The 27,808-nt window shown below is 37.4% G+C and overlaps 1 protein-coding gene across 1 annotated transcript in view; it reads left to right on the top strand.

The window, feature by feature from the left end:
* Window positions 1–27,732, top strand: part of NECAB1 (N-terminal EF-hand calcium binding protein 1) — a 216,394-nt gene extending 188,662 nt beyond the window's left edge. The window contains exons 9-13 of the mRNA XM_020972864.2: window positions 4,942–4,995; window positions 12,433–12,545; window positions 20,920–20,997; window positions 22,773–22,864; window positions 27,520–27,732. Coding sequence (XP_020828523.1) covers window positions 4,942–4,995; window positions 12,433–12,545; window positions 20,920–20,997; window positions 22,773–22,864; window positions 27,520–27,548 — 366 coding nt within the window. The 3' untranslated portion in view covers window positions 27,549–27,732. The remainder of the gene's footprint in view (window positions 1–4,941; window positions 4,996–12,432; window positions 12,546–20,919; window positions 20,998–22,772; window positions 22,865–27,519) is intronic.
* Window positions 27,733–27,808: the final 76 nt, after the last annotated feature.

Consider the following 27,808-nt stretch of genomic DNA (forward strand, 5'->3'; position numbering starts at 1 on the left):
AGTACTTTGTCTTCCTTTATTTCTTATGTGTTACACCTTGATCATGACTACCCTATACCTCTCCATTTCCCTCTGAGAGATGCTAATTTTGAATCTTGGAAGATTATAATATTCTTAACTCACAACCATATTAAACTGGTAAAATGGTTACAAAATGATGGGCTTATTTTTTTCCAAGAGAAATTAAGGATCATTAACAGAGTTTTTCCGTTTCCCAAAGACAATCCAGCCCACTTTACTCTTCCAATTCATTGTCCATTTGTATGTTTGTACATATGTGCATATATGCATATGTGTATACATATATGTATGTACATGCACACCTATGTGTATATGTGTGTATACCTACATGCATGTGTGTATATACATACGTACACACATATGGATGGATGAGTTTTATAGGCTGCCAGTATAACTGCATGCTATAATCTGAAAAATAGGCACTCTTCACCTAATTTATTTTCCTGAGTGGATAGTTTTAGGGAAAATTCATGAGTTATTCTGGATCTTGTCCTGGAGGCTCTGAAATATTCCCAGGCTTGATGCAAAAAGAACCATGTCATCCACAAACAAGACATCTGGAAGACCTTACTTTGTTTGGAGAAATCTCTCTTCAATATAATATTACATATAATTGCTTTACATATGACTTTTTACATATGATTGATAGAGTAAAGACTTCCTAGTTATTGTTTAGGCTTTGGGGTTTTTTTTTTGTTTGTTTGTTTTGTTTTGTTTATTTGCAAGACAGTTGGGGTTAAGTGACTTGCCCAGAGTCACACAGCTAGTAAGTGTCAAGTGCTGGTCTGAGACCAGATTTGAACCCAGGTCCTCCTGACTCCAGGGCCAGTGCTCTATGCACTGTGCCACCTAGCTGCCCCAAGGCTTTGGATTTTAAAAAGGTTTTAACTATCTTTAGAATCAGATCATGTGTTTCCAGATAAGTACTAGGAAATCCAATTAATAGGTCAAAATAAATCTTTATAAACCAGAATATTCAATATATTATTATGTCATAGTATAGCCTCCTCCAATAAGTTTTAATAGCAAGAACAGTCTCTTATAAATCGATCATTTATAGGTATTTGTATACAATGCAATGGGGGAGGAGGAATACAAATATGTTTGATACATGGTCTCTGCCTTCAATGAGCTTAGATGTTATTAGAAAAGGTAAGATAGAATAACATGAAAAGCTATGCACCTCGGGACAGAAAGTTGATGGATTCAAGAGGCAGAATGAGTCATATATTTTTGGGTGTAGAGGATGTAGGAATTTGTTTTGTTTGACTATGCATAAGGATCCTTAAAAGGGCTTAAAGTTTAGGTCAGACCAGAGGAAGATGAATGTAAAGGTTCAGAAACAAAAAAAGGACATCGAATAAAAACGTCTGGCTGGTACAGAAGACTAACTTTCTAGAGTAGCAAGAGATGAGGATAATTGAGGCCAGAATATGAAGAATCAGGTACTGAGGAGCCATTAAATATTTTTGAGTAGGAAGTGAAAGACTCACTCAAAGACTATTAAAAAACCAACAATCTCAATGAACTGATAGCCTTAGCCTTGAGAACAGAAAGGAAAGGGCACATTTTGAAGAAATAAGCAATGGAAATCAGTGATTGATTAGATATGGAGACAAAGGAAAAGAAAGAATCAAATATGAATCTAAGTTGATGAGTCTAGATGATTAGGATATTGGTGGTCTTAATATCAGAAATTGGCAATACAGAAGAGATAGATGGTTTGGGAGAAAAGATGACAGCTTAGTATGAGTTTGGGGTAACAGCAGGATATCCAATCAGAAATTTATAGTAGGCAGTTAAAGAAATAATACAAGATCTCAGGAGAGTGGTCAGGATGAGCAACACACCTTGGATTCCCAACTACATAAGGCTAAGAGTTGAAACTATAAGGATAAACAGGATTTTTGAGGAAGGGAGTTTTGAAAGAATAGAACACCGAGCTGATGAGTGAGTCTTGGGAATTGTCAGTTGTCATAGCTGCCATAAAAAGTATGCACCAAAGGATGCATCCCCATCTACCCCTCACATGTTGAAATCATATCCATCGCTTCCTGGAGCAAGGATCTAACCTATAACTTGCGGCTAATCACTTGTCACTCTTCGTGTCTAATTAAGAATATTCTAATAAATTAAGGCTTCAGAAATTGTTTTCTAGTATTAGAAGACAGAGATTCAGAATGCCAGAAACATGTTTCATTTCCCATTTCAGACCAGAGAATAAATACAACATATTACTACATTTTCATTAATTTTAGGAGCATAAACATCTTTGCAAACTTGCCTTGTTTTGATGCCTTAGAATAAATTACATACTTGTCTTAAGAAAAAAAAAATCCTGTAACCTAGGAAATGTTTTCTTCTTTTTGTAATTTTTTAATTCTTTAAATAAATTGATATTATCATGTACTTCACATTTTTAAAATTTTCTTTGTCTTTTGTTCTTTTTTTAAAGGATTTAACTTTAAGAAATATACCCAGGAAATGTGCAGAAAGTAGATTAAGCAGTGGTTTCTGCCACGGGTCTCTTGCTCTGTGGATCTCAGTATGGGATATCCCTGGGAATGGATGTCAGTTTACATTCAGATTTTTCCTTCACCTTATTTTGTCCTATGCCAAACCAGGCTTTTCCATAAGAGCTACTTGATTTTTCTGGCGGTGAATGAACATATTTTATTTCCATGCTGATTCACCTTGTTTGCTAACATTAAACACATACTGTGATAGTCCTTTTTAAAAAGATACACAAGGAGGGCACCAGCCCTGGATTCAGGAGGACCTGAGTTCAAATCTGGCCTCAGACACATAACACTTACTAGCTGTGTGACCATCCACCCTTTAGGGGGCAGTTAGGTGGTGCAGTGGATAGAGCTCCGGCCTTGAAGTCAGGAGGATCTGAGTTCAAATTCGGTCTCAGACATACAACACACAACACATACTAGCTGTGTGACCCCAGGCAAGTTACTTAACCCTAACTGCCTAGCAAAAAGCAAAAACAAACAAACAAAAAAAAGATACACAAGGTAGCTTTCCTCACAAATGAGCATTTGTGGTGACCCTTGCAACTTAAAGTTATGGCCTCACACTGCACAGAAGAACAAAATTAACCTTTCCACAAAACAATATCTTGTCATCAGTCATTTCTTACTTCTATTCCACTAATCTCTGAGCACAGGCAGAAGGACCACTTAGCATGTTGTGAAAGTATTACTGCTTAGGTACATGTTGGACTACATAGCCACGGAGGACCCTTCCAACTCTGAGATTCTATAATTCCGTGAAGACATAACTGGTCTTCACAGAAACAGCTACTAGTCTCAGCTATGTGTAATGAAATTGCAGCCTTAAGTTTACGTGGACTAGGTTCACTCATGAGCAACTTTGTACATCTCACTCTTTTGGGTGCCATGATGCCAAATGTTTTGGCTACATCACACCAGAATGAAATACAAGACTTGCTCTGATGTACCTTGTGATCTTACTGATGTAGATACTTCTTCACACAATATATATTACAATTCATTTGTATCTTCTCATCCCACATACAACTCTCCTATCTATCTTCCTATACATCCACAAATGGGAATCTACCAATGTACTGGGCATCTTCCTCTAGTTGTCTTAACATCACATAGATACCAATGGACTCCACAGATCATTCAATGATTATCACTCACTTTCCCTATGTGACTACTTTCCCTATATAACTATTTTCCTCCCAATTTCATATTTTTGGTGACATGCTTCATTTAAAATGTGTCACAACCTACTCAAACTTACTATGTGTCTTTCCATTGCCTTTTGGGTGCCCTTCAAGATTAATTTGTATAGTATCCCATGACTTGCAGCCAGATACTATTACCAGAAGAATATTGTTATTTAAAAGAGAACTCTGTTTCATGGAATAGTTTGGGATCATCAAAAGAAATGTGAAGTTTCCAAAGGATATCCAGGCCACTTTCCTATTCAATTTTAGTTCCAACTTATCTTCCATTTCTAGATTCCAAGATTCAAGTGCACAACATGGTTGTTGGACCACAGTTTTTGGCAGGCGTATAACTTTGCCTGAGTTTGTGCTTGGCTAACATAACTTTTAAGAACCTAGGGTCAACTGCATGCCCTGATGAGCCATTGGAAAACTTTAGTGGAGGAATGTCTTCTTTTAGCTTATAAATGAGTGAAAAGCTCCTCATTCCAATAGCCTAATACCAGTACTCTTTATATATTTTGAGATGATAAGACTTCTGCTTCATGTAACGTTTATTAAGTAGTTACTATGTGTTGTGGACTGATCTAGGTATTGGTGATACATGGTTCCCTGCCCTCATGAAGTTAATAATTTAGTAGAAAGATACATATACACAAGTTATATATGATGCAATTTAAAATGTGATAAGTACAAAAGAAAGGTCAACCAGAGAAAGATGAAAGGCTGTGGAATCATGGAGGACTTCATGGAGAAGGTGGCACTTAAGCTAACTAGGGAAGGAAGAAACCTGGAGGGAATCAATTCTAGAAATTGAGGGCAGTCTGTCTTTCTTGTTGGCCAGTCATTTTTCAGTCATGTCTGACTCCAGGTGCCCCTAGTTGGGGGTTTAGTGGCAAAGATACTGAAATGGTTTGCATTTCCTTCTCTAGCTGATTTTATAGATGAGGAAACTGAGGAAAACAGGGTTTAGTGACTTGCCCAGGATCACACAGCTAGTAAGTGTCTGAGGCCAGATTTAAACTCAGATCTTCCTGACTCCAGGCTCAGTGCTCTATCCATGGTACCACCTTGCTGAGAGGTCAGGAAGAAATCCAGAAACAAGTAGCAGCATTGACTCCCCAAAGATTTTTCAAATGTATAATCTTATTCTTTTTATTTAAATGCTAATCCTCTGTGCTATGTGATTTTTTTTTCTTCCTCCTAACCATAAGGACCTAAAGCTTGAGCCTCAGGAGGAAGAAATTTATGAAGGAAATACTAAATCAGTAAGTACACTATTTTCAATTCAAGAAATGGTACAAACATTTACTTTGCATGCATGACTTAACTCATTCCCATGAACTTGTTTGTCTCAGTATAAAACAAGATTGGAAGAGTGCGTGAGCTATAAATCTGAAACATGTTCATTTCATCTGTGCCTCCTTAAGTAGTTATTACTAAAGGTTGACCTGTGGAAGAGCATATGAATGAAGAAGAAACAATTTATATGCCTAGGGAAGTGAAGCCATCCAGCCAGGATGGCACCATTTCATGCAGAGAGCTCGAAAGACAGATGAAAGAATCAAAAAAACATAAAGTTATAAGAAACTCCAGGGGTCATGTTTTTAAACCCAGAAGTTTTTAACCTTTTTTGTATCATGGACCCATTGAATCTTGTATACCCCTTCTCAGAATAATGTTTTTATAGTCATAAAATAAAAAAAAATATAAAATATATATGATAATATAAAATATATTTAATTATGTTAAAGTATTTTCACTAGGGTACTGTTCCTTCAGCACCTGATGGGGTGCTTAGGTGCTTGTGTTTGGGTGTTTATGCTTGGACACCAATTTCTCCCTAACCTCAGAAACACTATCCCCAACAGTTTCTCCCCAGCTCAAGGACACTGTGCCTAGCAATTACTCATGAGTGGGCCCCAGCAAGACCTTTATCTCTTTCCTTGTTGCAGTTACAAACAGTACCTGAAAGAATTATTAGTTTAAACTGGCTTTGCACTCAGTCATAAAGACATTGTTACCCACTGGACTATCTATACTACCGCCCTACCTCATTATCTACATCCTGGACTCCTCATCATCTCTATTCTAGACTTAAGATGTATGAATACTCTCTACATCTATCTTGTCAAACAAGACATTGATTGGTGGCAGACTGGACAACTCTCAGTTACCCCAGAACTCTAATTAACTTAGTGGTGTAGCAGGCCTAAAACCACAGCTCCATGTGGCCCCCCTTGTGGGATTTTCTTAGTGAACTCTGGGGAAAACGCCTGCGCAGTAGGTACAAGAAGTGCATGTTCTTTTAAGAACTGACCACTCCTTAACCACTCCCTAATCCCACCCTGAATCACCTAGTTAGCATATTTAGCACATGTTTTATTGTATTTTATCCTATATAAACTTTAACTGTACCATTGTAAGGTTGCAGGATCCTTAAGAATCTTTGCCCACTGAAAAGCTCAACAATAAACTTTTTGCCAACTTGACTTAAAGAATGCTTGAGTCTGTGAATTCATTCCAGACAACCCTCATGTACTTCAGTCTTTGAGGGGTCACAACCTCTCAGACCACAACAGACCCCCAAATGCCTCCCTGGCATTACTTATTGACCACAAAATTCTCTCCCATATCATCAAGCGGTACACTAGGGTCTCAGCTGGCTATATCATCTGAGCCATCTGGGTCTCACACACTACTTCCCCATTGTTAATGTCTAAGTAAACAAGGGTCAAATAGTCACAGTGGGACTGTGGGTATGACTAGTAATGAAGTCAACATCCTACAGCCTTGTTTTGCAATGTTGTGGGACACTACTTTGTAGCAGAAGGCTTAATTTTTCCAGATTCCATGCATACAGCACCATAACATAGTGGGCTTCGAAAGGTACAAGAATCACATTCACAGTTAGTTGGGACTTGGGGATGGAGGTGATGTTTAAGGGCCTCATTTAGGAAAGCCTATGAGATTCAGCCAAATCCGCTCCACTCACAAAAACCAGATGGAGGAGTCCCTGAAGTGTTCTGTGTAAATAGCATCTCCAGGATTATAACAGAGGAGGATGAACTTTCACCCTGTTTATTTAAGGGAATACTGAAACTGGAAGCCTGGGGAAGGGGCAACTATGGACTGTTTAAGCTACAATATGTTATCCAGCTACAAAGCCTTAGCAGGAAGCTATGGACTCATAGCTATCCAGCCTTGTTCCTAGATCCTGAATGAGATGAGAAGAGATATAAAAGACAAGTAAATGAAAGGGCAAAGCCCAGTGCAGGTGCTAGAGGACAGAGGTCCTTGAGAAGGGTTATGAAAAATCCACACAATGTAGGAAATGCTTAATGGAAAAATAATGGGGTCTCTTCCTTCTTTTCAGCTAAGCCTTTTACTTTTTCAGATTTTTCAGAGTTTAGCCATCAGTTTAAAAAAATCATCTTTTCTGTCTTCCTTATTGTGTCCTGCTTTAACCAGGATGGTTAAAGATACAGAAAGAACAAAATGTCAGGTGCTTCTTCTCTGTTGTTCCTCCTCCACCACCACCATGGGGACAATTATCCTCCTATTTCTCCATCCTGATTTTTTCCTTCTTTTCCTCTTGAACACTTTCCCCAATATTTTGATACTATATTTTAATATAATTGGGTTCCTTTGTAATACTATGTATTTTATTTTTATACATTTAAAAACATTCTGAAATTGACAATTTGTGCTTTGACACACAAAAAGGTAAGAATCCCTGTTTTAAAGACTGATTTTCTACCTGAGTATTTCTCTTGGCTATCCTAATCTCCATTTTGTGTGTGAGTGTGTCTGCTTTTTCTTCTTTTGACTTTCTAGCTTCTCTTGGTCACTACAAAAGTCAATCAGTCAATCAATAAGAATGTATTAAGAGTCAGGTAATATTCCAGGTACTGCACTAGGTGCTGGGAATACAAATAGGAAAAGTGAGGTAGACCTTACCCTCAAGGAACTTACATTCTATTTTTCATCTATATTCCAAGAATAACAGGCCTGGGGTCCGATTACAAGATGAAACTGATCCTCCTACTTACTTGTCAATAAATGTCAGGTTCTTTGCTGCCACTTTCTCCAAACACTGCTTTCACACCCATGAACCCTCCTGTGAAATAAAATAGGGCCCTGTCAGACCAAGACGCCTTTTAAATAGCCACATAAATGGTAAAAGTTGCCCTTTTAAGCTCAGATTGTCTGAGCTATGCATGTATTCCAGAGCCAGGGAACCTTGAAAATTCAGAGAAGCATCAGTTCCAGATGACTTCTCTTTCAATACTATAAACACTTGGTGTGGCATTACTGCAACTGGAAGCCTGGGGAAGGCCAAGTATTTTTTTAAATTTTATTAATTTATTTTGATTTATCAACAATCACTTTCATATGATTTTGAGTTTAAAATTTTTCTCCCCCTTCTCCCTACCACCCTCCCCAAGACTGCTCACAATCTGATATAGGCTAGACATTTACATTCCTATTAAACATTTTCACATTAGTGAAGTTGTAAGTAAAAATTAAAACCAATAGGGGGAACCATCAGAAAGAGGAAACAAAACTTAATGGAAGAGAAAAAAAAATGATAGCGATTCATCTTCCATAGTTCTTTCTTTGGATGTGGATAGCATTTTCCATCACGAGGCCTCTGGAGATGTCTTAGATCCTTGTAATGCTGAGAAGGGTTAAGTTTATCATATTGGTCATTGCACAACGTGGCTGTTATTGTGTACAAAGTTCTCTTGGTTCTGCTCGCTACACTTAGCATCAGACCAGACCATACAAATCTTTCCAGGTTTTTCTGAAGTCAGCCTGTTCATCATTTCTTATAGCACAATAGTATTCTATTACATTCATATACCACAACTTGCTCAGCCATTCCCCAATTGATGGGCATCCTCTCAATTTACAATTCTTTGCCACCACAAAAAGAGCTGCTATGAATATTTTTGTACATGTGGGTCCTTTTCCCATTTGTATGATCTCTTTGGGATATAGCCCTAGAAATGCTATTGCTGGGACAAAGGGTATGCACATTTTTATGGCCCTTTGGGCACCATTCCAAATTGCTCTCCAAAATGGTTGGATCACTTCACAAGTCCACCAACAATGCATTAGTGTTCCAATTTTCCCACATCTTCTGCAACATTCATCATTTTCCTGTTTTGTCACATTGGCCAATCTGATAGTATGATGTGTACCTCAGATGTTTTTGATTTGCATTTCTCTAATCAATAATGATTTAGAGGCATGTTTTTCATATGACTATAGATGGCTTTAATTTCTTCAGCTGAAAACTGTCTGGTCATATCCTTTGACCATTTATCAATTGGGGAATGGCTTGTATTCTTACAAATTTGTCTTAATTCTCTCTATATTTTAGAAATGAGGCCCTTATCAGAGAAACTGGTTGTAAAACTTCTTTCCCAACTTTCTACCTTCCTTCTAATCTTAGTTGCACTGGCTTTGTGGGAAGGCCAGGTATTAATCATAAAAAAGCGATGAAGAACATTTAACTTAAAACTTTTTTCAGGATGGAAATTACCTTGTCCTCAAAAATTCTACATTGTTGTTTCACTATGGTGAGTCAAAACTGGGTTCTCAAAGTCAATGTCAGTGGAATAGGAATTCTAGCAGTTCCTCCCAAGCTAGAAAGGTTTCAAATGTGGTAATGGGAAGAGACTGTGCTCGCTACTCTAAGACCAGCATAGCTAATCACAGAGAGGTTCATTACCAACAGGTTGGCCACCACCAGATGATTGTGACCCATGAAACAATGAAAAAAGAACATGGTTTCCATATTTGCATTGCTTTCTTCCACCTCTAACGATGGAGTGGCAGAGAAGTTAGAAAAGAGTACTAAAAAGATCGGTTTTTTACCATTGTTGGTGTTATTGAATCATTTCAGTCTTGTCCAGCTCTTCATGACCCCACTTTGGATTTTCTTGGCAAAGATAGGGGAGTGGTTTGCCATTTCCTTCTCTAGCTCGTTTAACAGATGAGGAACTGAGGCAAAGAGGGTTAAGTGACTTGCACAGCTAGTTAGAGTTTGAGGCTGGACTCAAGTGCTCCTAACTGCAGGGCCAACGCTCTATCTGCTGCACCACCTAGCTTTCCCTTTTTGATCATCAGCAAACACTAATTATATTAAACATAAGTCCTTTTTCCAACAAACAAATTGATATACTCTTGGAGAAACTGAACCGAATCCATACCTGCTTTATTATATGAAATCCTAAGACACAAAGATGCAATTAAAATTTCCAGGCTTCTTATGCTTCATTCCCCTCCCAACTGTGTATCTCACTCTCCAGACTTTGCAACCATACCCCTTAGAACAGTGCCTGCCACACAGTAAGCAACAGATAGTTGTTGCCTGTCTGACTTCTTCTCAGTTAGTGTGGATACACTTTGGTTGTCTTGTGTTATGGAAAGGGGGGATGCATTTTATAGGGAAGGACAAGGTCTCATTCATATACATTTGACTGGTTTCCTACCTCTGTTTTCATCTGATGTTAGGCACCAATTAGTTAGAAACAGGGAAGTTTTCAGCATGAGAGATTTCAGATTTTGAGGATTCCAGAGAAAGGACAAGGTAGGCTTATCAGGCAGAAGGACGAGGCTTATGTAGAGCAGAAATAGTCTAGGGCTGTAAGAAAAGGGAGGCCTGGAAAAAAAGAGGTTGTTCAGACTACCACAAGTTATGTGTGAGAAATGGAAAAATGGCAAATCACTCCAACATCTTTGCCAAGAAAACCCCAAATGGGTTCACGAAGAGTTGGACACAACTGAAAAACAACTCAACAACAACAATTTATTGAATCACTTTCCTCAGAGACAATAGAGACCCAGCTATAGGCTGAGAAAGGAGGCACTAAATGAAATTAGGGAAAGGGTCACAGAAAATAAAAAATGTGTAATTCTTGTCATGAACAGCACACATGGGATTAAGCAGGCCTTCATATGTTAGTCCTATGTTGCTGCAAAAACTACTGTGGACTAAACTCTATTCTGGAATATCAATATGTCAATATACTGATAACTTTACCAAGTTCTTAACTATTAATAATTTAACACAGTCCTCTTGTAATAATAGCTATATATAGCTTATATGTAGCATTTACATAGTGCTTTAAGGTTTGCAAAATGCTGTACATGCATCATTTTATCTTCACAACATGCCTGGGAGGTGGATGCTATTATTATTCCTATTTTACAGATGAAGAAATTGAGGCTGAGAGAGGTTGAGTGACTTGCCCAAGGTCATCACAGTACCTATCTGAGGAAGGATTCTTCCCAAGCCCAAGTCCAACACTCTAGTCACTACCACCTTGCTGTCTAATCTAACTCAATGTTACCTTGCATAGGGTCTATTATCAGGGGGCTCCTATATAAATTGGCATTATTAATTATTTAGGAAAATAGGTTTGAGAATGTTCTGATTGAGAAAATTCCAGAAGTGTTCACCAAGTCTTTTCTTTTTCTTTTTAGACGGTCTGTAGCATGGTGCTCTTTATTGAGATGCTCTCAGTGGCTGCAACATACACTAAAGCACTTTTTCTTATATTAAAAATGGGCAGGGCTTTAGTTAATTTCTCTGTTATAGCCACTGGGACCTGAATTCAGAGCTTTTGGGCATAAATAGCTTTATGTATCTTTATTATTTTTATAGGGTTGATTTTTTTTTTATTTTAAAGTTTTCTTTGCTCATTGGTAGGTAAGTCTGAGTGATGCAGAACATATACAGTTAAAAATACAGTATCAGTCCAGCAACCAGTATGTAGTGGAGAAAATGAAGACCGCTCTGTAGAACCACAGCCCCATTGAGAAGATGGTGATAAAGACCTTGCTTTTATTTTTGAGAAATATACAGAATTTTTTTTCTTTACTTTTTTCAAACCTATATGTGCAGACTAATGATTTTTAAACTGGAATCAGTCACAGATGCAGAATGAGTTCTCCCGCCTTCGGGAAAGTCCTGAAAAATCTCCAATTTCCCAAAACACCTAAAAGGGAAATTGAAGTTGTTTTACAAATGATACACAGACTGGGCACCCTCAGATTTGGTAAATGACTCACATGCAGAGACAAAATTCATTAGGAAGGGAACCTAGATGGCACAGTGGAGAGAACACCTGGCCCTAGGGCCAGGAGGACCTGAGTTCAAATTTGCCCCCAGATACTTGATACTTACTAGCTGTGTGACCCTGAGCAAGTCACAATCCACTGCCTTTCCAAAAGAAAAAATTTTAAAAGGTGGCTACACAAAGTGTCCTAAAAGTCTTAATGCAGTGTCAAATAAGTAAAATTTAAGCTTTGGGGCACCCTGTATATAAGTAAAAACTTACCTATCTATGTGTGTATGTAGGTATGTATGTATGCACATAAATATATATACATGTAAATATATACATATAAAAGCATTATATAGCATGCATGTATATGTGTGTGTGTATGTGTGTATATATATATGTATATATATATATATATGTATGTATGTATGTATATCTATGTGTGATAGCTTTTGTGTCATTTTACAAGTTGGAGTATTCACCAGCAATAGACAGGACATCATCACAAATGAGACAACCCGGCTAATTGACAAACGAGCATGGAATTGGAAGCAGACATCATCGAAACATGGGAAGCAGGGGTGGGACAGGCTAATGTAACCATTGTTCTGATTTAATGCCCCACAGCATATCCTCCTTGTTCAGCGTCAGATGTCTGTGGTAGAAGAAGACTTGGAAGAATTCCACCTGGCTCTGAAACAGTATGTGGAAAGTGCTTCCTCACAGAGTGGGTGCCTACAGTAAGTAATCTATCACACGCCAGGAAGGCGCATAGTGCATGCCAGGTATTTCTTTTTATCTTCAATAAAAGTAGGCGGATGAAAGGCACATCTTTTACAACAGATTCTTAGAAAAGTTAATGTTTAAGCCGTGTTGACAACTTGAGGCCTTCTATCTCCTGTCGCTTAAAGCTCTTAACTAAACATTTCCTACACTGCCCTTGGTCTCTGCCCTGACTTTATCATAAATTGCACATTTTTAGAAATGTGAGGCTTGGGGAATCAGGTGGAGATCAGGACTTAGGTTTGGGTGAAAGAAAAAAAGAGGGTTTGGGGTCATCAAGGTCCCACCTATGCATTCTGCCAAGCCGGATGGAATGATACCCAACTGTTCCTGGGAGACGCGGGATATCTCAACTACAAGTGTACCAAGTTACAACTGTTCTCTTGGCAGTCTGGCCCAGTAAAGATTCCAAGTGCTAAAAACTGCAAAAAAATTTTGTAAAATTCCTTCAGCTACCCCCTTCAAAAATTTTCTAGCTGGTGTCTGTCAGTTACCACTACCATGTGCCAGAGACTGTGCTCAGTTATAGGGATACAATGAAAGGCAAAAGATGGCCCTAGCTCTCAGAAAGTACACAGTCTAATGAGAGAGACAACATATAAACAACTATGTGCAAATAAGCTGCATGCAAGATAATTTGGAAATAATCAACAGAGGGAAGGCACTGGAGTTAAGTAGAATTGATGTCTAATATAAAGAGTACAGTAGAAAGAGCAGCTAAGTGGCACAGTGGATAGAGACCAACCCTCATTCTCCTGAGTTCAAATCTGATCTGACACTCACTAGCTATGTGACCTTGGGCAAGTCACTTAACCCTGTTTGCCTCAGTTTCCTCATCTGTAAAATGAGCTAGAAAAGGAAATGACAAACTACTCCAGTGTCTTTGCCAAGAAAACCCCAAACAGGGTCATGAAGAAGAGTAGGACACAACTGAAAAATGACTGAACAACGAACAGTTGAAAGAAAGAGTGCTAGATTTGAAATCAGAGGGCCTAACTTAAAATCCTGGCTCTCCTATTTACCAGCTACATGACCACAGGCAAATCATAACCTCTTTGACCTTCAGTGTCCTTATCTGTGAGATAAGGGGGTTGAACTGTATGACTAGAAACCAAGGGATACATTTAAGAATGAAAAACTAAGAGGTGTATGGAGAAGGGATGGCATATAGTTTGAAATTCTACAATCCAGTCACTTGAATTCACTCTACACATAGCTGCTGAAATAATCTTGAAACACTGCTTTCACGAGATTATAATAATCATAATAAATGACATGTATATGATACTTTAACAGGAAGGAAGTTTCTATAGGATACTAGAATCAAGTAGATTAAATGACTATTAAGGTTCCTTTCGACTCTGAAATTCTGTGATTCTAGTCCCCTTCTTTAGCAGGGTAAGTATGATTGTTAGTGGTTCTTCACTCCTTTTTGATTGGTAGGGCTTTTACTCATTTCTTACTTTTATCATGACTATCCCAAAATAGCCAATTGTCTGAAATTGAACTTCAGAGAAATGGAACCTACACCAGAAAATATACTAATCAGCCTATTCAAACTCAACTTTCCACATGTACCATTTGATTCATTCCCTTGATGGTCACTAATGCCATCAGCTGTAGTCTAATTCAATTTACGTGATTGTCCCATTCTTGGTTGCTGATTAGGATGCCTTTACATAGCTATGAATCCCATCCTTTGCCATGTATCTGCTTTATCCCCATTTTCCTGTTCCCTTTTAGTAGGCTGACTGCATTTTTAAGAGTCCTAAGTCTTTTTAGTACCAACCACTTTCTTTTCTCCTTGCTGTCTAAGTCACTGTCCCACTGCTAGCAGCATGGGGGCCCCTTAAGTACAGAACCCAAAGTAGCTACCTTGATAACTCAAAGATGTTGCTGAGTCTTAAGTTAGGTTTGAGGGGAAAAGGAATTAAAAGCTGAGGTAGGTGCATGAACAAAGGCTTGGAATTTCCAGGTAAGTAAAGTTTCCAAATAGCTAGAGGATGATCCTTAGAGTTCTGAGCCATTATGGATATACATTTTTCTATCACACATTTAATCTTTTCTTGGCGAGTAAATATCATCATCATGACTATAAATTATTGTTCTTCACAGTCATACAGCAATGAAGTTAGAATCTGGAAGACCTGAATTCAGATCCTGCCCTGACACTAGCTTTGTGATTCTGGGCAGGTCACTTAACCTCTCTTAGCCTCAGTTTCCTCATCTATAAAATGGGGATAATAATAAAACAAGAACTTACCTCCCGGGTTATTGTAAGGATCAAATGACATATTTATCAAAGCACTGTCCCTCGAGGCATCCATGAGGTCAAAACTTTCTTCATAACAACACTAAATGTTTAATTTTTATTAATAGACACAATCCACATAAATAAAAGTTCTTTGTGGGAAGGGGCCTCAATAATTTTTAAGAATGAAAAGGAGTTCTGAGACCAAAATGTTTGAAAACTGCTGCTTTACATCATTATCTCATTTTATCCTTATATATAGTGAAATACTTTCTATAGATATCCCCATTTTATAAGTGTCAGAGGAAAGATTAGAATATAAGTCTCATCTGACTTCAAGTTCAGCATTCTTTCTACTCATTTACTTTTCTGATTGCAACACAATCACAGATTTAGAATTAGAAGGTACTTTAAATGAATAACTGGGGACCAAGGAGGTTTAGGGATTTGCCCAAGGTAACAAAGTAGTGGCAGAACTGGGATTTAAAGCCAAGTCTTTTTTTTAATATAAATTTATTTATTTTTAGTTTTCAATATTCACTTCCACAAGTTTTTGAGTTCCAAATTTCTCACCCCTCCCCCCCACCCCAAGATGGCATGCATTCTGAATACCCCTTCCCCTGGTCTGCCTTCTCTTCTGTCTCTCCCCCTCCTTCTCTTATCCCCTTCCCCTTCTATTTTCCTGTAGAGCAGGATAGACTTCTGTACCCCATTTCCTGTATTTCTTATTTCCCAGTTGCATGTGAAAACATTTTTTTAAAACATGTGTTTTTAAAACTTTGAGTTCCAAATTTTCTCCCTTCCTCCCTCCCCACCCACCCTCATTGAAAAGGCAAGCAACTCAATATAGGTTGTACATGTGCAGTTATGCAAAACACTTCCTCAGTAGACATGTTGTGAAAAACTAACTCTATTTCCCTTAATCCTATCCTGCCCTCCCATTTATTCTATTATTTCTTTTGACCCTGTCAAATGTATTTGCTTCTGATTACCCTCTTTCCCAATCTGCCCTCCTCTCTATCACCCCCCTGCTCTCTTGTCCCCTTCTCCCCCTATTTTCCTGTAGGGTAAGACAGATTTCCATACCCAATTGAATGTGTATGTTATTCTCTCCTTAAGCCAAATCCTATGAGAATAAGATTCCCTCATTCCCTCTCACCTTCCCCTGTTTCCCCTCCACTGTGAGAGACTTTTCTGTTTTTTTTGTGTGAGATAATTTACCCCATTCTACCTCTCCCTTTCTTCTCCGAGTATCATCCTCTCTCATCCCTTAATTTTATTCTCCAGATATGACCCCTTAATCTTCAACTCACCCTGTGCCCTCTATCTATCTATATATACATACATACATAAATTTTTTTCCTTCACCTACCCTAATACTGACAAAGTTCTCATGAGTTACAAATATCGTCTTTCTCATGCAGGAATGTAAACAGTTCAATCTTAATAAGTCTCTTATGATTTCTCTTTCCTGTTTACCTCTTCATGTTCCACTTGAGTCCTGTATTTGAAAGTCAAATTTTCTGTTTAGCTCTGGTCTTTTCATCAGAAATGAAAAGCCAAGTCTTCTTGATGCTAGATTTAGTGTTCTTTTCACCACACTCTGCTTGTCATCTGCCAGATAAGAGTGTTGGTGTCAATGATGACTAAGGTCATTTCCAGCTCTGAATCCTATGATGAACCAAATGAGTAAATCAAGGAAGACTAAATGGAATGAAATTTTTGTAAGAATAGTAAGCAAATAACTTGATAAGGCTTCTTCCTGGTAAATTTGAGGCTGAGAAAATAAACCACACTATTGTTACATCTTTCCTGGCTGCCCTATATTAGATTAGCCTATGGGAAAATATACGTAGATATAAATATGTACAGGTAAAACCTATAGAACAGAAACAACTGGGCAAAAGCAGTAGAAAGAAAAAGTGGTTGGCTGGTTATTGTCTTCATATTCAGAGGATCAAAATGACATCTCTATATTGGGGGTCAATGTACAGTGTGTATGGTCCGTGTGACCAATTGGGAGGGAGATGTCTCTGAATCTGAAACTTATGTGTATCACAGAGTCACCTAGTGGTCACTTTTAGATAAATCACTTTATTTAAAAAAAAAAACAATGAAAAAGGATCTTTGAGTTTATCTAACCCAATCTCCTGTGCAAATCACTTAATGCTATTTGCCTCAGTTTCCTTCATCTGTAAAATGAATTGGAGAAAAAAATGGCAAACTACTCTGGTATCATTCCAAGAAAACCCCAAAAGGGGTCACAAAAAGGACATGACTGAAAGGATGGAACAACAATCCGATGTTCTTATTTTACAGAAGAGGAAACTAAGGCTCAAGGTCGTATAGATGATAAATAGTTCCTAGGTTTACTAATCTATAAAGTAAGTAAAGTGTCTCTAAGAATGTGCATAATCTAGTTTCCTGGAATATTCTTTATGCTATTTTTTCAAGACTAGCTCTTTCTGATCTTCTGAATGTAAGGATTCAGTCTATCTCCCAATTAGAATAAATCAGTACATGATTTCCTTTTAAAGACACTCACTTGTCTTCCAATTTAGGGTACCTAGAAAAGAGACATTGTCTCCCTAGGACAATAGTAAAAGAACTATGGTTCCCAACTACCCAACTACCAATTCACACCTAACTCATGTTTAGAAAAATATGAGCTCCTTTTGATCAGAAACATGCCCCTAAGTCTTAAAAGTAAACATTAGTAGATATTCAATTTATAAGATTGTGTTCAGTGACCTACATTTCAAATAATGAATTTATATTGCAGATGGAAAAAAGTTCCACTGACAATTGACAACCAAAAATATTTTAGTATTTTAAACTGCAAGATAAAAGTGTTTACATTTCTTAATTAAGCACATAAATGATGTACATGTTACAACATAACCATTTTTGCATTGTTCAAATCACTTCTATAAAATTTCCAAAAATTTGAAATCTAAGTATATTAATCTTGATGGTGAAAGACATCATTCAAGTAACACATAACTCACATATGACATTTTATGTTATCATTTTATAACCACCCAAAATGCAAGTCTAACTATTCTTATTTCACAGAAAATGAAATGAAGATATGAAGTGATTTAACCATAGTCACACAGCTAGTCAAGGGGCAGATACTGGATTGGGCCTTGCTCTGCCAGCTCTCCAGACACTGCTCTTTCCATAACACCATTTTGCTGCTTTCTAAATATTTTATTTTAAATAAATGATTGAGGGTGTGATAAGTGTTAAGTGATAGCCTTGATTAACAAGTCATTTGGGAACAAAAATAGTTTTAATAAGAATCATCTTAAGCTAAGAGCAGTTTAGGAGAAGTTCTGGTCTCCTTGCAATGGAACAATGGTGGTGATAGTAGAAGAGAAAGAGGAGGAGAGGAGGAGGAGGAGGATCTTGTTTCAAGTAAAGGGACCAAGGCTTAGACTAAACTGTGAGGAAGGCTGTACTTCCTGAAGTCTCAAGGCCTGCCAGGAAACAGCTCCTTTTTTTTTTGTGAGCAGGGAATTAAACCAAGAGAGGCAGAGGTATCTATCAAGGGTCTTTCTGGGAACCTCTACTCCACCACCAAAACTCCCCCTGGATGAAAATGAGGGTGTACCCAATAGAGTCAGTCAGTCAATAAATATTTAGTAAGCACCTGCTATGTGCCAGGCACTGTGCTAAGGCAATAGACAGTCCCTGCCCTCAAAGAGCTCACAGTCTAATGGGGGAACACAACACATAAGAAAGCAGAAGAATGGGGTGAATATTGGAGGATGTGGGAGAGAACAAGACAAAAGACCAAGAGGAGTGCAGCCCACTGGGAAGTGATAGCTGTCCTACGTGCCCTCTTTAAATGGAGGATCTGGGAGAGCTCTCCACTGTCCAACTTGAACCCTCTCCAATCACAGGGAGGAAGAGATCTCAAGGGGAGAGGGTACTCAGGACATTGAGTTTCAGAGTTGTTATCTTCCAGAACAATGTATTACAGGTGAGGCAGCAGGAATACATATCCTACAACACATCCCCAGACATTTTATTTTTACACTGATTAAAAAGTTTCTGAGAACTTTATCACTAGAACTCTTCACCAATAGTGCTATTACTAAAATATTGTGAGTCAACAAGGTATAAGTAAAAAGAGCACTGGCCTAATTAGGAGTTTGGACTTCTGGGTTCTAGCCTAAGTTCTCCAAGACAATTTTAAGAGAAGGCTGGATGACCACTAATCAGGGATGTCCTAGAAGGGACTCTCATTGCTCGGTCATGTCCAATTCTTTGTGACCCCATTTAGGGTTTTCTTGGCAAAGATACTGGAGTAATTTGCAGTTTCCTTCTCCAGCTCATTTCACAGGTGAGGAAACTGAGGCAAACAGGATTAAGTGATTTGCCCAAGGTCACATGGCTAACGTGTCTGAGGCCAGATTTGTACTGAGGTCTTCCTGACTCCAGGCTCAATACTATCCACTGGACCACCTCGCTGCCCCAGAAGGGAAGCTTAGCTAGTATGGTTTGGATTAGATGATTTCTGAGGTCCATTCCAACTCTTGAGGTTCTGTGGTTTGGCGGTGTTTGACCTCAGGCAAGTCATTTCCCTCTGGACTTTCAACTGCAAAGTGACAGACTCAGTTACATCATTCCAGATCTAAAACCATATTTCCATTGAACATAAGCTCCTTAAGAGTGGGGATTATTTCGATCTTTATATCCTCAGCACCTAGCACAGTCCCTGGTACATAGAAGATTCTTATTTTTTTTTAAGATTTTACTAGCTAAATTTTAACTTTATTGGCTAATTTATATTAGCCAAATTTATGGAGCTAGATTGTAAGCTTCTTGAGGGCAGGGTTCATTTCTTATTCACCTTTGCATGTATAGCAGATAGTACAGTGCCTTCCTTCTAATGAATGCTGAATGTTTCTTGACTATTTATTGAGTCACCCTATTTATTGGGGTTATTCTCTGCATTACTGGCTGGAACACTCACATCAATGAGTTAAACCCATTTCAGCATATATAAATTGTACCCTAATTATAAACATGATTAATTATGCCATCAGATGCTTCCATTTCAGGATTTTACAGCTTTTAATTGCTTATATTTCTTTACTGATGATTATTGTGTACTAAGAACTGAACAGTGAACTAGTAACAAGTAGCCTTTCACTTGTCTTGAAGATTGTGTATTTGTAACTCATGAAAATGGAGGTAGGAAGCTATGAATTTAAAATTTAGGGGGAATGTTGTCTTCCAAGCTATTATATTGCACTGGGGCCAATTTTAAAATTTAAGATCCAGGACAATTTTTAAAAATTATGATAATTGTCTTCAGACAGAATCACTGTCACAGTGTTTCCATAATAGGAACAAAAGCCAACTTTAGGATTTGAGTCAGCCTCTGTAAACACATCACTATGCCTAATGAAGAAAGATAATACCATTTGTCCCTAAATTGCAGAAGCCTGACTCAAAACAAGGTAGTCAATTCTCCAACAGAGGAGCTCCAATTCTTCCTATTTTAGTTGGTCTCCTATTCAGTCTAGGCTACCTTCTAATAATTTAAACTTAACAATTTTAAGTCTAAAAGCTACCATGTCTGATCTCTACAAAGTTGTGATTCATTTCTCCTGACCTGCAATTTCATGTGTAACATTCCCTCCACAGACACGTATTGGCAACTTTTCTGTAATTTATAATCTTCAAGAGTTTACCAGGGTACTAAGCAATTAAGACATGTCCCCTGATCACATAGTAGGATGTCAGAAGCAGGACTCAGGTCTTCAGGACACTAAAGCCTGCCCTCCACACCACATATTGCTTCTAGAGGTTGTGTCTACCTGATCCCAAAAGAAAACAGAAAAATCTGGAACAATTTTTAAAACTAAATATTTTCATTTTCATCCACATGCCATGGTTGAGATCATTCTCTTCCCTAAACCTGTTTCCACACATATAAAATGGAATACTACCTTACACTGACAAGATTTTTGTATGCTAAATATGTGAACTATGATTATGATATATACAGATATTAGCGTTGTTTCTTTGAATCCTTCAGCTAACTGTATTTTTTTTTAATTCAGTGTTTCTATTCAGAAACTTTCAAATGAATCTCGCTTTATAGTTTATGAGTTCTGGGAGAACAGCAGCATGTGGAATAGGTAAGTCAAGAGTGAGTTCAGTTTTTATGTATAGACCAAAAAAATAGGTGTGGTTTCAGAAGTGCTGGAAAGATACCTCTATTACCTGGTATGGGGATGGGCAGCTATGAGGAATGAAAGAATAATACTGGGACTAGCAAAAGAAAAAAAAATCATATACTTTATTTTGCCTAAGGATATCCCTGAAAAAGATACTGTTATAGTTGGTTTTTAATGAACACTCCAAAACTACCCAGGCCCCCCCAATCCAGATGCTTCTGAGGAAGTAAAAAGATCACATGGAAATGAAATGAAGACAGATCCAGTATTTCTGGAAATTCGTGGTTTCACATTTGCAAATCTTCTTACTTTTCTAGATTCTCCACCAATGTTTCCTTGGTCTTGTGGTCACGTAGTTCCTGGCCTTGAAACAAACTTACAGTATTACACTATGAGAACAGCCCATATTTTTCTTTTTCTTACAAAATATAAGAAGCCACATCCACCTCCATACACACACAATTTAACCTATATATGTTTGATGTAAGTCAGATGTGGAATGGACTTCATCTAGTTGAAACCCAGTTTGCAGATGAGAAGATCAGGTCAGAGGGGATTATTTACCCAAGGTCATGAAGGCACACAAGTAAGAGAGCTGGAATCTGAATCTAAGCCTTCTGACACTAAATTCCACATTCTTTCCACTGCACCATACTACCTCATACTCCAATGCCTCTGTCTTGTGGAGGCAGTTCTCAAAGGTTATATCAGCAAAGTATTAGTTTTGCCATGTTATAGCAACCTGGAAAGTTTCCAATACAGGTCTGGTGACACATTGCTTTACTCAGTGGCCTAACTAAACCGAAGATGCTATTTCTCAGGTGGGCCACTAGGTGATTTTTTTTTTTAATGGCCATAGCACCTCATGAAGATTGCCTCTGTTAAGCCATGGAGGAATGGCAAACTATGTTGCACTCACACCAATGGTACCATACATCTTTTAAGCATTTGAAGTACAATGTGTATAGCTACAAATATTTTCCCCTCAGGCTATATAAAAGATTAGATAATGAAGACTGTCAATTTAGAAAAGAATGGGTCTCATTATATAACAAGGAATATGCTGAAAAGGATCACAAAACTACACTTAACCTCTTTCTTTTTCAGCCTCTTGCCTGCAAGCCTAAACTCTTCAGGACAGGTTTAAAAACAAAGCAAAACAAAACAAAAAATGAAAACTCCAATGAAAACTCTCACATGATTTTTGCTGTTTTTTCAGTCGTGTCCAACACTTCCTGACCCCATTTGGGGTTTTCCTGGCAAAGATACTAGAATGTTTTGCCATTTCCTTCTCCAGTTCATTTTCCTGATGAGGACACCGAGGCAAACAGGATTGTTAAATGACTTGCCCAAAGTCACACTGCTAGTGTCTGAGGCCAGATTTGAACCCACAAAATTGAGCCTTCTAACTCTATCCACTTTACCACCTAGCTACCAATCTCATATACTAGTCTGCCCCAATATTTAATCAAGATGTTTTCCACTTGTTTAAACTTAATCTTGCTAAAACTTAAGTGAATTTCCTAGTGTTCCACCTCCACTAGAGAATTCAGATTCTCTTGATGATTATCATCACATATCACTAGTCTTTCAAGCCAAATGATCTTCAAAAAATCCTGTTCAGCTTTTTCCATATCTAATCCTATGGTACATGTGACTTTAGCCTCTGCGGTATTTTATTTTGGAAAAATGAAGAAGATAAATGAAAATGCACTGACATGTAATTGTTTATACAGCCATCTTCAGATGAATTACAGCAAGGCATTCCAAAGGAGCAATGTGGATTTCTTGGAAACTCCAGAACTCACGTCTACTATGCTAGTTCCTGGTAACTATGCTGTCTTTACCTTTCTTAGCTTTTGTATGTTGTTTTATCTTCCCCTCCCTCAAGTACTATCATTTTCCTCCATACTACCTAATGATTTGTTTTTCATATCTTTTCCCTCCAACTCAAATGTCCATTTAGGAAAGGCCTTGTCCATGATTCTTAGAATTATCAGGAATCAGTACATAAGCAGATGCTTCTTTACAAAATAAAAGTGGCTTATTTTATATTCCAATATAGGTCAAAATGGTATTAGAATAAACACTAAGGATTTTCCAATTCTCTCATACTGGAATCTTATACAGTGAATTAGGCGATGGGCTAGAGTTTGTAAATGTTATGGAGAGATTTTCATTATGAGTATTTCGTGAAATGGAATTTCAAATGTACAGTTTGGAGGGAACAAGAAAAAAATTAAAGTATATAATATTCCAAAGGTTTCACGCCTCTCTTAAGCTAACTTGAACTTCACCTTCAAACCAGATCAGGAATCTCTGGAGCCTGATAAATTAAATCTGTTTGAGATTCCTGCTTACAGAAATTGGCCTGGAGGAAACAAACTCAATGAATTCACAATTCTGGGTATTCTTTCTAAATATTAAGTATAAGCTTCAAATAGCAAGTCATATTGCATGTGGTTAAAATCAGTTTGTGGCTTCATAATTTCACTCACAACTCTGGATACTCCGAAGCTCAAGGGAAGGTGAAGGTGAGAATTAGTGAAGCAAATAAACAAGATTCTAAGATTGAAACTCTTCATCTTTAGCATAACTATATTAGGCTTAAACATTATAATATAATGAAGTATGTTGGGGGCATAAGAAGAGAAAGTTTGTAATATAGATTCCTTTCATGTTTTATAATTTTTCTATACATCTTTACACCTGGAACATATCTTTGGGATAGCTGAAACATCCCAGGAGTACTGATATAAGATTTCGTGGTCCTTTATCTTTACCACTATAACCATTTTCTGCTTCCTACCACCTGGATCAAGCAATGTGTCAGAGAAAGAATAATCAATCAACAAACATTTATTAAGCATCTACTTTGTGCCGGCACTGTGTTAAGTGCTGGGGATATGAAAAGAGGAAAAAGACAGTACCCGCACTCAAGGGGCTTACAATCTAATGGGTGAGACAACATGCAAACAAATATATACAAAGTAAGCGATGTACAGGACTTACAGATAATTAACACAAGGAAGGCAGTAGAATTAAGAGTTTGGTCAAGGCTTCCAATAAAAGATGGGATTTTAGTTGGGACTTAAAGGAAGCCAGGTAAGTCAGTAATTAGAGCTGAGGAGGGCCTGCATGGGAGACAGCCAGAGAAAATCCCAGAACAGAGGAGGAATGTCTTGTTTGTGGGACAGCCAAGAAGCCAGTGTCACTGGACTGAAGAGTACATATCTGGAAAGGTAACAGAGGGCTAGATTTTATATTTGATCCTGGAGTCAATAGAAGTTTATTCAATAGTCTGAGTAATTTATGATTAGACCTGTGTGTTCAAAAAATTACTTCAATGGCAAAATGGAAAACAGATTATAGTAGGAAAAACTTGAGGCAGGCAGACACCACTAGCAGACTATTACAACAGTCCAGGCACGAGGTAATAAAAGCCTACACTAGAGTGGTGGCAATGTCAGAGAGAAGGGGGTATATGCAAGGGATGTTTCAAAGGCTGAAATTACAGGCCTTGGCAACAGAATGGATATGCACTGGGAGAGTTGTTGGGTCAGGAGATGAGCGCCACAATGAGCCATGTTACTACTGAATGAGCTATTACTATTGAATGCCTTACAAATCATAGATGATGGGGCAGCTAGGTGGCGCAGTGCATAAAGCACCGGCCCTGGATTCAGGAGGACCTGAGTTCAAAACTGACCTTAGACACATAACACTTATAAGCTGTGTGACCCTGGGCAAGTCACTTAACCCCACTGCCTAGGCCCCCCCCCAAAAAAAAAATCATAGATGACAACTGGGTATGTGAAGCAAATATAGAAATAAAAACTTAGAAAAAAGAGAAAGGTAATGAGGGATTAGGAAAATTAAGAGTATTGCAAGAACATAGGAATTTGAAAAAATCTAACAGGCATCTTGGTTCAACTCTGCTTCATAAAAAGCTATTTTCAATAAACTATTAAGATATATTATTGTCACACTGTCTTACTCAAGTAATTATTTTGTTTCTGGCTTTAGAAAGGTTGACACAGAAAGAAAACATATCTTACCCTCTAAAAAACTGTAGTCGATGAGCATTTATTAAGCAGCCACTATTTGCTAGGCCCTATGCTAAGTGCTGGGGGTATGAAGAAAGGCAAAAAGACAGCCCTCAAGCAGCTGATAATCTAACTGAATCTCTTCCTCTTTCAACTTCAAATAAACATGATTTAATGCTGCTTAATAAATTTTGCTGCTATCTAGCATTAGTTTTCCTAATTTCAACTAAGGTTATTCCAAGTTAACAGATAAAGAAGGGAAAAAGTGAATCTTGATCAATACTAAGGTGGTTCCCCATTTCCTACCACTACTTTCAAAACTTTAATTAGCTTTAAATAATTAGATTTCCTATTGGGTTTTGTTAAACTTCTTTAATATGAATCTTCATACAGTTGTATGTTTATCATGCACAATAGCTTAAGTAAATTTGGCATAAAGGCATAAATGCCAAAATTTAAATCTGAAGAGGCATACCATTTGTATTAGCTAGTTTTAAAAAAAATTACTGTATATATATTAAAATAGAAAACAGAAACATTTGGCAAATACATGGACCATATATGCATATGGTACCTAATAACCTTACACCAAAATGTGTAAAGAATGATAAGACCACCATCAACAAACAGCTGAGAAGCACAAAATACTCATTTTATGTGATTCTTTAAGCCCAGGAAGCAATTTTATTTTCAATAAAACTGCCAAGACTGCCAGCTGGGCTGCCTAAATGACAATATGGGGGCAGCTAGGTAGTGCAGTGGACAGAGCACTAGCCATGGAGTCCGGAGGACCTGAGTTCAAATCCAGCCTCAGACACTTAACACTAGTTGTGTGACCTGGCCAAGTCACTTAACCCTGACTGCCTCGCCAAAAAAACAAACAAACAAAAACCAAAAAAAAACCAAGCTGCAATATAAGGAAATAAAGCAACCCTATTACAGGCATGAAATTACAAACTAATATTTATTTTACTGGTTTATAACTATTATAGGCTATACACATCACATATTGTAGGTAAAATATTTGATATGTTGCTAACTGTGGCCCTAAAGAAGACACACAAGAGGATAGCCAAAGGTAGGGATGCAGAAGATATTCATTATTCAGAACAACCAATCATAAACCTTTATTTTATATCTGGTTCTATATTAAATACAGAATATTATGAAAGATTAATTAGTACATATTTCATATAATGGTAAAGATGGCAGCAGATACCACAAGAAAGTTCATACAACATACCTGCCAAAATACTGGTTTTGGCTAGTTATATGCACTCTGGCCATGTCTTCCCTGTGACAAGTCATCCCTCATATCTGTAACTACTGATTTCCAGTCATCATCAAATGATACATGGTGTACTAACTTTTTTTTCAACCTGTTTGTACTATAGTGGTCTCTTCCACTCCATTTCAAGAGCATATATGAAACATAACATTTTAAATAATTCATGTGTATAGAATTTCAAATTTTACCATTGATAAATTAAGAATATTAATGTATTTTGCACAATCTGAATCCTTAAACTTAAGGAATTGTCATGTTGAAGTCATAACATTATATGTAAACTATTGGTATTTTGAGATCGAAGAGGCTAACTCTGTTAGACACCTTAAATAATATATACATATCAATACCTGAGTTTCCTCACTGGAAGTTCCCTACACAGAGGAAATCACAGAATTGGTCCAAAAATAATGATAATAATAATCTATGCCAAGCAAGGGTGAAAGCTGTTGCATTTGCCAGTGGAACCAGAAGATCTTTAGGTGGAAGAAAATTCCTGGGTAATGGAAAATGTTATGAAAGCATTAGTTAACAGTCTAGTAATTAACTTAATTCCTTCTTTGATCTGTTAGGGAATTCCCCTGCAATGTAACGTAAATGTATTTCTAATTTCAGATTTGAACTTAATAGGAGATTTCACTTAAAACAAACTTTTATAGCATTCTTCCATGATTGATTCTCTGTTAGCTTTCATTTTTTTTAATGTTACTGTAACATATAGTTCTGTTTCTGTGGGGGGGGGAATGGCTCCATTTTCAAGAAGCTTAGCATATCACTATATGGAAGACATACCACATTCATGTGAACCAATCAAGGCAAGATACAATTATATGGCAAAAAATCATGTTAACAGAAAAATGCCCTAGGTGACCAGACTAGAAAGAAAACAGAACTTGACAAAGTACTCCAGGAAGGCTTCATAGAAGTGAGACTTGCACTTATTTCTACTATTTAATTTACACGTAAGCAATTATATATAACCCAAGCTGTGAAGCAAATGCTATAATGAATTTTTTTGGCTTTCTTCCTCTGCATCAAAGAAGGGTAGGTGAAATCATTTATTCTCACTCATGTATTGATATTTCACAGAGTAATAAAGTATCAACTATCAAGTTGACTTCATTACTAAAATTATATTTTTCCTTTCAGCTTCATGGTGGGTGCTGAACAACAACTAGATGCCTTCATTGTTCCAAGTAAACAATGAAGTTTACATTTAACAAGCATTATGTACTTATGTGTGGCTATTAATCTACTATATATTTGAATTCAATGTTTCCCTTAACATGTACTTTTTTCTACCTTCCTCACTTGTGTAAATTTTAGATAAAATTTGATTTTTCTGTTAACTATTTCCATGATAATTATGTTGTTTATATATTGTCCTCAAATACTATATGGTTTTCAAAAGTATGGTACTTTTCCAAGGTATAGATAT

Source organism: Phascolarctos cinereus, unplaced genomic scaffold (genome assembly GCF_003287225.1).
Source record: "Phascolarctos cinereus isolate Bilbo 61053 unplaced genomic scaffold, phaCin_HiC Scaffold_4;HRSCAF=312, whole genome shotgun sequence".
NCBI classification, from domain to species: domain Eukaryota; kingdom Metazoa; phylum Chordata; class Mammalia; order Diprotodontia; family Phascolarctidae; genus Phascolarctos; species Phascolarctos cinereus.